General features: G+C 36.9%; 1 protein-coding gene across 1 annotated transcript; it reads right to left on the reverse strand.

Moving 5' to 3' along the window:
- Nucleotides 1–4282: 4282 nt before the first annotated feature.
- Nucleotides 4283–6832, reverse strand: LOC130826477 (uncharacterized). The gene has a single exon (XM_057692066.1). The coding sequence runs from the start codon at nt 6830–6832 to the stop codon at nt 4283–4285; it is 2550 nt and encodes an 849-aa protein (XP_057548049.1).
- Nucleotides 6833–10002: the final 3170 nt, after the last annotated feature.

Raw genomic sequence — 10002 nt, forward strand, 5'->3', positions numbered from 1 at the left:
TTCATTCTTCATCGTTCATTCTTCATTGATCATTGATCCTTGTTAATTCTTCATCGTTCATTCTTCATTGAGCATTAATCTTTGTTCATTCTTCATCGTTCATTCGTCATTGATCATTGATCCTTGTTCATTCTTCATTGACCATTGATCCTTGTTCATTCTTAATCGTTCATTCGTCATTGACCATTAATACTTGTTTATTCTTTATCGTTCATTCTTCATTGATCATTGATCCTTTTTCATTCTTCATCGTTCATTTGTCATTGATAATTGATCCTTGTTCATTCTTCATCGTTCATTCTTCATTGATCATTGATCCTTGTTCATTCTGCATTGATCATTGATCCTTGTTCTCATTGATCATTGATCCTTGTTCATTCTTCATCGTTCATTCTTCATTGATCATTGATCCTTGTTTTTTCTTCATCGTTCATTCTTCATTGATCATTGATCCTTGTTCATTCTTCATCGTTCATTCTTCATTGATCATTGATCCTTGTTCATTCTTCATCGTTCATTCTTCATTGAGCATTAATCCTTGTTCATTCTTCATCGTTCATTCTTCGTTGATCATTGATCCTTGTTCATTCTTCTTCGTTCATTCGTCATTCATCATTGATCCTTGTTCATTCTTCATTGATCATTTATCCTGGTTCATTCTTCATCGTTCATCTTGTTCATTCTTCATCGTTCATTCTTCATTGATCATTGATCCTTGTTCATTCTTCATTGACTGTTGATCCTTGTTCATTCTTCATTGTTCATTCTTCATTGATCATTGATCCTTGTTCATTCTTCTTCGTTCATTCTTCATTGATCATGGATCCTAGTTCATTCCTCATCGTTCATTCTTCATTGATCATTGATCCTTGTTCATTCTTCATCGTTCATTCGTCATTGACCATTGATCCTTGTTCATTCTTCATCGTCCATTCGTCATTGATCATTGATCCTTGTTCATTCTTCATCGTTCATTCTTCATTGATCATTGATCCTTGTTCATTCTTCATCGTTCATTCTTCATTGATCATTGATCCTTGTTCATTCTTCATCGTTCATTCTTCATTGATCATTGATGCTTGTTTATTCTTCATCGTTCATTCTTCATTGATCATTAATCCTTGTTCATTCTTCATCGTTCATTCTTCATTGATCATTGACCCTTGTTCATTCTTCATCGTTCATCCTTCACTGATCATTGATCCTTGTTCATTCTTCATCGTTCATTCGTCATTGACCATTAATCCTTGTTCATTCTTCATCGTTCATTCTTCATTGATCATTGATCCTTGTTCATTCTTCATCGTTCATCCTTCATTGATCATTGATCCTTGTTCATTCTTCATCGTTCATTCGTCATTGACCATTAATCCTTGTTCATTCTTCATCGTTCTTTCTTTATTGATCATTGATCCTTGTTCATTCTTCAACGTTCATTTGTCATTGATAATTGATCCTTGTTCATTCTTCATCGTTCATTTTTCATTGAGCATTAATCCTTGTTCATTCTTCATCGTTCATTCTTCATTGACCATTGATCCTTGTTCATTCTTCATCTTTCATTCTTCATTGATCATTGACCATTGTTCATTCTTCATCGTTCATTCGTCATTGACCATTAATCCTTGTTTATTCTTCATCGTTCATTCTTCATTGATCATTGATCCTTGTTTATTCTTCATCGTTCATTTGTCATTGATAATTGATCCTTGTTCATTCTTCATCGTTCATTCCTCATTGAGCATTGATCCTTGTTCATTCTTCATCGTTCATTCTTCATTGATCATTGATCCTTGTTCATTCTTCATCACTCATTCTTCATTGATCATTGATCCTTGTTCATTCTTCATCGTTCATTCTTCATTGAGCATTAATCCTTGTTCATTCTTCATCGTTCATTCTTCATTGATCATTGATCCTTGTTCATTCTTCATCGTTCATTCGTCATTCATCATTGATCCTTGTTCATTCTTCATCGTTCATTCTTCATTGATCATTGATCCTGGTTCATTCTTCATCGTTCATCTTGTTCATTCTTCATCGTTTATTCTTCATTGATCATTGATCCTTGTTCATTCTTCATCGTTCATTCGTCATTCATCATTGATCCTTTTTCATTCTTCATCGTGCATTCTTCATTGATCATTGATCCTTGTTCATTCTTCATCGTTCATTCTTCATTGATCATTGATACTTGTTCATTCTTCATCGTTCATTCGTCATTGACCATTAATCCTTGTTCATTCTTCATCGTTCATTCTTCATTGATCATTGATCCTTGTTCATTCTTCATCGTTCATTCTTCATTGATCATTGATCCTTGTTCATTCTTCATCGTTCATTCTTCATTGATCATTGACCCTTGTTCATTCTTCATCGTTCATTCTTCATTGATTATTGATCCTTGTTCATTCTTCATCGTTCATTCTTCATTGATCATTGATCCTTGTTAATTCTTCATCGTTCATTCGTCATTCATCATTGATCCTTGTTCATTCTTCATCGTTCATTCTTCATTGATCATTAATCCTTGTTCATTCTTCATCGTTCATTTGTCATTGATAATTGATCCTTGTTCATTCTTCATCGTTCATTCTTCATTGAGCATTGATCCTTGTTCATTCTTCATCGTTCATTCTTCATTGATCGTTGATCCTTGTTCATTCTTCATCGTTCATTCGTCATTGACCATTGATCCTTGTTTATTCTTCATCGTTCATTCTTCATTGATCATTGATCCTTGTTCATTCTTCATCGTTCATTTGTCATTGATCATTGATCCTTGTTCATTCTTCATCGTTCATTCTTCATTGATCATTGATCCTTGTTTTTTCTTCATCGTTCATTCTTCATTGATCATTGATCCTTGTTCATTCTTCATCGTTCATTCTTCATTGATCTTTGATCCTTGTTCATTCTTCATCGTTCATTCTTCATTGAGCATTAATCCTTGTTCATTCTTCATCGTTCATTCTTCGTTGATCATTGATCCTTGTTCATTCTTCATCGTTCATTCGTCATTCATCATTGATCCTTGTTCATTCTTCATTGATCATTTATCCTGGTTCATTCTTCATCGTTCATCTTGTTCATTCTTCATCGTTCATTCTTCATTGATCATTGATCCTTGTTCATTCTTCATCGTTCATTCTTCATTGATCATTGATCCTTGTTCATTCTTCATTGACTGTTGATCCTTGTTCATTCTTCATTGATCATTGATCCTTGTTCATTCTTCTTCGTTCATTCTTCATTGATCATGGATCCTTGTTCATTCCTCATCGTTCATTCTTCATTGATCATTGATCCCTGTTCATTCTTCATCGTTCATTCGTCATTGACCATTGATCCTTGTTCATTCTTCATCGTCCATTCGTCATTGATCATTGATCCTTGTTCATTTTTCATCGTTCATTCTTCATTGATCATTGATCCTTGTTCATTCTTCATCGTTCATTCTTCATTGATCATTGATCCTTGTTCATTCTTCATCGTTCATTCTTCATTGATCATTGATCCTTGTTTATTCTTCATCGTTCATTCTTCATTGATCATTAATCCTTGTTCATTCTTCATCGTTCATTCTTCATTGATCATTGACCCTTGTTAATTCTTCATCGTTCATCCTTCACTGATCATTGATCCTTGTTCATTCTTCATCGTTCATTCGTCATTGACCATTAATCCTTGTTCATTCTTCATCGTTCATTCTTCATTGATCATTGATCCTTGTTCATTCTTCATCGTTTATCCTTCATTGATCATTGATCCTTGTTCATTCTTGATGCATGTACGGGGTGGAATGATCCAAGAACCCCCTTAATGCCTTCAAGAATAAGATCAAGAACACTATGCACGTACACAATGAACAATAAACCTTCTGTTTTGTGAAAACAGAAGGGTGACAAGAACAATCTTCGGGGATGGTTCTTCGTCGTGGATGGAGACAAATGGACCTTCACTCAGTCCTTGGCCTCGTCCTCACACTCGAGATTAAGATTCACTCTCTTAACCCTCGTGGAATTGATTGAATACTTCCCTTGCTTCACTCACAAAGGCAATACTTAAGTTTGTAATTGCACCAATTACTTGAATGAATACTTCATTAACAAATCTGAAAACTGAGTCTGAATTACAAGGATCATGCCCTTTATATAGAGCAATGTCTAACGGCTAGTTGGGGAGTTTTAACAACCTTTAACTACCCCGTGCCTATTATTACAAACACGTGCATACTAAGGATTAAAACAGAAACATGAAAATTAACCTAAGTATTCTGATTTCAACCCATGTCTAGAAACTGGCGAGTGGGGGACCTTGCAGCTGTTCCCCTGGGCTTTGTGAGGTCTCTCTGTGTGTTCTTTGAGTCTTGGACTCTTCTTCCATGTCCAAAGATGCCATGCCTCGAAGTTTCATGCTCACACACACACCAGGCTGGATGCTTTAATGCTCGCAAGGTGAGCTGTTCGCCAGGTTGGTGTTCTGTTTGTTTTGTCACTTGTTTGCATTGGGCCAGCTTTCTGTTTGGTCTAACGTATATTGGGATGCTTCCTTGTGTTCTTATTTGTCCTTGTATTGATCCCATGTTCATGCTTAGCCCAAATTGAGGATGATTTCCCTTGTATAAGCAAGGACCAGCAAGTTTAGTGCATGAAGATTTGAAGTACTTGGTTAGTGTTGTGATGCAATTATGCCCTAGCTTGATATTGGATTGTGGGCTCTTCATAATTGCATCAATCCCTCCTTCTTTAAACAGAATTGTCCTCAATTCTGCGTTGCCTTCATGCCTCTTTATGTTCTTCAAGCTGAAAGTCTTCGAAGTTTTATAGTTGATCAGGGGGTGCAACAGTAATGCAGTCTGAGTTCCTTCATGCATTGTCCCTTGTATGCTGTCTCCTCTTGTGTTGGTGGGATCCCTTTGGCTGACTCTTTGTATGGGTATCATTTCCTTAGCTTGGTGTTCAACATTCATATGGTACCTACAGCAATAAGAAAAGTCAGTAATAGTGTCCTCGATGAAATAAAACCCACTTACCTCACAGCATGTCAGTGAGCTTTTTTGCTGTGGTTTATTCACATCATCAGTCACAGGTTGAACAACACCTAGATCAGATGCTTTATCTTCTAATGGGTCTAGGGTTGTAGACTGCTGTTGAGCTTTATCCTCCTTAATTTTCCTCCTGACCAGGTGCACAGGTTCTCTCCCATGTTGAGTTTCATTGTAGTATCCTACCCTAGCCACAATACAGCTTGCTTTGTTCTGTGTAGCGGTGGTAGTAAGTGTCTTACATGGGGGTAAGGGTATAAGTTCTTTCATTTTTCCATTATGTTGGATAGTGTAGACGTTGGTAAATCCATTATGTATGGAATGTTTGGTATGCTGCCAGGGTCTCCCCAGCAATATGTGGCATACGTTCATATCTACTACATCACATAACACTTCATCACTGTAAGATCCTATGGCAAGGTTAACTAAGCACTGTTTTTTCACAAAACCTTCAGCCCTTTGGTCTAACCAGCGTAACTTATATTGATTTGGGTGGCTTTTAGTGTTTAATTTTAAATCATGCACCAGCTGACTGCTCACACAATTAACCTCGCTTCCTCCATCAATCACAAGGCTGCACACATGGTCCTGTATTCTGCATTTGGTCCTGAACACACTTTCCCTTTGGTCCATTGATTTTTCTTTTGGTGTGGCATGGAAATTCCTTCGTATTAGCAGGTGGTAATGACCTTCCTCAGGGTATATTTGCTCGATTTTTTCTCCCTCTGACTCACTACTCTCAGTGTCTCCAGGTTGAGTCCTTTGAAGTGTGCCTAGGTTAGTTAGTATATATGAACCCTCTTGTTCATCAGCAGGTGTAGGTGGTAGTATCACTTGTTCCTCTCCATCCTTAGCTACTAACATGGCCCTAGGTGTCCTCTCCCTGCTGTTGATTTCAGTCCACTCTATGTTGGTGAAAGCCCTCGCATTGGGACATTCATTCCTATAGTGCCCATGACCATGGCATTTGAAACACACAACATCTTTCATTTGTGCATTAGACCTGTCCTTGGGTTTAATAGGTGTTGCTGTGCTTGAGTCCTTGCTAACTATGCTGGTACTTACTCCCCTATTTGTTGAGTTACCTGCTATGTTAGTCCTAGGCAAAGTGGGTTCATGTTGCTGTGCATAGGTAGCCCTCTTCTTAGCATATTTTTCATAGGTTAAGGCACTGTCACAGGCTGTATTGAGAGTCAAGTGCTGCATTACTTCAAGTTTCTCCCTCAAATCCTCTCTCAAGCCTCCTATGAACTTACCCACCTTCATTTCCTCTGGTTCGTTTACATCATAGAGCACGGATAATTTCTCCCACTCCTGTATATAGTCAGCCACTGTTTTGCTCCCTTGCTTGAGGGTACTCCATTGTACAAAGAGGTTTTGCCTGTAAGAGGAGGGTACATACTTCCTGCATAGGTGTTTCTTAAGCTTGGTCCATGTGTGAATTCTATCCCTATCTTCCCTCCTTCTTTGCTTTTGAATCCCCTCAAGCCATATGGCTGCTAGTTTGGTTAGTTTGATTTTTGCCAATTTGTATTGCTGCTCTTCAGAAGTCCCTTTAAACTCAAAGTACCTCTCCAGTCTAGCCTCCCATTCCAAGTAGTCTTCAGGGTTGTGTGTTGTTCCCCCAAATTCAGAAATATCCAATCGAAGAGTTTTGTCTTCTGTGGTTCTTTCATGGTTATGTATGGGTATTCCCTCTTGTTGGTTCATGGCTAATCTAGCTACTGTTTGTGAGAGTTGTTGGATGGTCAAGGCCATTTCAGCAAATCTTTCATCATTACTCATGGTGTTCTCAACACTCAGATGCACAAAAACAAAAGCACAATGATACAATACAATGGGTTTAATGTATACTGACAGCAGCAAGAGAAAACAACAAACAATGACTTAAATTTCAGATTACTTGATGCAATGATTATTCAAGAATGTAATGTGACGTTATGCAATGCAAAAGCAATAATCAAACAATCTAATGCGTTCAATAAACTACAGAAAATCAAATGCAACAATCAATAAGGGAGAAATTCAGATGCGCACTAACAAACCCTAATTTTCCAGAAAAATTTTCATAAATCAGATTGTTATTATCAATCTTTGAAAGAAAAATGTAATACTCAATGGTTTACAACAAATTCTACCCAATTCTTATCAGAAATTACATTCAAAACAATCAGAGAAACAAATTCAAGAAGTAGAAATCGCGTTTATCAATTTTCGCAGCGAAGATTATTGTTCGAACAGTTAAATCGCAATTGTCATCAAATTTCAACAAACATTCACTTAGGACGTTCAAGAATTAAATGTAAATGAATTAGTAAACAAAATTTGATATGTATAATGACTCAGAAACAAAATATCATCAATCAAATTGAAGCACATTGATTCCTGCGAAAATCAATTTTCCAGAAGTTTTCATTCCACATTCAAATTCGTATTATGATCAAATATTTTCTATAATCCTTGATTACAAATGAATGATTAACAAAGAAAATTGAATTTAAGAGATTATGAGATTGAATTTGTACCTGAATTTTGTGAGAATTGAAAAAATTGCACAAAACCTGATTTTCCAGATTACCTCTTACCAGCGCGTATGTTGCCCCCTATTACCTGATTTTCTCAACTCCTTTTGATCATCTCCCTCTTCGAAACGCGGCTCTGATACCAAGTTGATGCATGTACGGGGTGGAATGATCCAAGAACCCCCTTAATGCCTTCAAGAATAAGATCAAGAACACTATGCACGTACACAATGAACAATAAACCTTCTGTTTTGTGAAAACAGAAGGGTGACAAGAACAATCTTCGGAGATGGTTTTTCGTTGTGGATGGAGACAAATGGACCTTCACTCAGTCCTTGGCCTCGTCCTCACACTCGAGATTAAGATTCACTCTCTTAACCCTCGTGGAATTGATTGAATACTTCCCTTGCTTCACTCACAAAGGCAATACTCAAGTTTGTAATTGCACCAATTACTTGAATGAATACTTCATTAACAAATCTGAAAACTGAGTCTGAATTACAAGGATCATGCCCTTTATATAGAGCAATGTCTAACGGCTAGTTGGGGAGTTTTAACAACCTTTAACTACCCCGTGCCTATTATTACAAACACGTGCATACTAAGGATTAAAACAGAAACATGAAAAATAACCTAAGTATTCTGATTTCAACCCATGTCTAGAAACTGGCGAGTGGGGGACCTTGCAGCTGTTCCCCTGGGCTTTGTGAGGTCTCTCTGTGTGTTCTTTGAGTCTTGGACTCTTCTTCCATGTCCAAAGATGCCATGCCTCGAAGTTTCATGCTCACACACACACCAGGCTGGATGCTTTAATGCTCGCAAGGTGAGCTGTTCGCCAGGTTGGTGTTCTGTTTGTTTTGTCACTTGTTTGCATTGGGCCAGCTTTCTGTTTGGTCTAACGTATATTGGGATGCTTCCTTGTGTTCTTATTTGTCCTTGTATTGATCCCATGTTCATGCTTAGCCCAAATTGAGGATGATTTCCCTTGTATAAGCAAGGACCAGCAAGTTTAGTGCATGAAGATTTGAAGTACTTGGTTAGTGTTGTGATGCAATTATGCCCTAGCTTGATATTGGATTGTGGGCTCTTCATAATTGCATCAATTCTTCATCGTTCATTCGTCATTGACCATTAATCCTTGTTCATTCTTCATCGTTCATTCTTTATTGATCATTGATCCTTGTTCATTCTTCAACGTTCATTTGTCATTGATAATTGATCCTTGTTCATTCTTCATCGTTCATTCTTCATTGAGCATTAATCCTTGTTCATTCTTCATCGTTCATTCTTCATTGTCCATTGATCCTTGTTCATTCTTCATCTTTCATTCTTCATTGATCATTGACCATTGTTCATTCTTCATCGTTCATTCGTCATTGACCATTAATCCTTGTTTATTCTTCATCGTTCATTCTTCATGATCATTGATCCTTGTTCATTCTTCATCGTTCATTTGTCATTGATAATTGATCCTTGTTCATTCTTCATCGTTCATTCCTCATTGAGCATTGATCATTGTTCATTCTTCATCGTTCATTCTTCATTGATCATTGATCCTTGTTCATTCTTCATCACTCATTCTTCATTGATCATTGATCCTTGTTCATTCTTCATCGTTCATTCTTCATTGAGCATTAATCCTTGTTCATTCTTCATCGTTCATTCTTCATTGATCATTGATCCTTGTTCATTCTTCATCGTTCATTCGTCATTCATCATTGATCCTTGTTCATTCTTCATCGTTCATTCTTCATTAATCATTGATCCTGGTTCATTCTTCATCGTTCATCTTGTTCATTCTTCATCGTTTATTCTTCATTGATCATTGATCCTTGTTCATTCTTCATCGTTCATTCGTCATTCATCATTGATCCTTTTTCATTCTTCATCGTGCATTCTTCATTGATCATTGATCCTTGTTCATTCTTCATCGTTCATTCTTCATTGATCATTGATACTTGTTCATTCTTCATCGTTCATTCGTCATTGACCATTAATCCTTGTTCATTCTTCATCGTTCATTCTTCATTGATCATTGATCCTTGTTCATTCTTCATCGTTCATTCTTCATTGATCATTGATCCTTGTTCATTCTTCATCGTTCATTCTTCATCGTTCATTCTTCATTGATCATTGACCCTTGTTCATTCTTCATCGTTCATTCTTCATTGATTATTGATCCTTGTTCATTCTTCATCGTTCATTCGTCATTGATCATTGATCCTTGTTCATTCTTCATCGTTCATTCTTCAGTGACCATTAATCCTTGTTCATTCTTCATCGTTCATTCTTCATTGATCATTGATCCTTGTTCATTCTTCATCGTTCATTCTTCATTGATCATTGATCCTTGTTCATTCTTCATCGTTCATTCTTCATTGATCCTTGATCCTTGTTCATTCTTCATCGTTCATTCTTCATTGATCATTGATC

Source organism: Amaranthus tricolor, chromosome 11, assembly GCF_026212465.1.
Source record: "Amaranthus tricolor cultivar Red isolate AtriRed21 chromosome 11, ASM2621246v1, whole genome shotgun sequence".
NCBI classification, from domain to species: domain Eukaryota; kingdom Viridiplantae; phylum Streptophyta; class Magnoliopsida; order Caryophyllales; family Amaranthaceae; genus Amaranthus; species Amaranthus tricolor.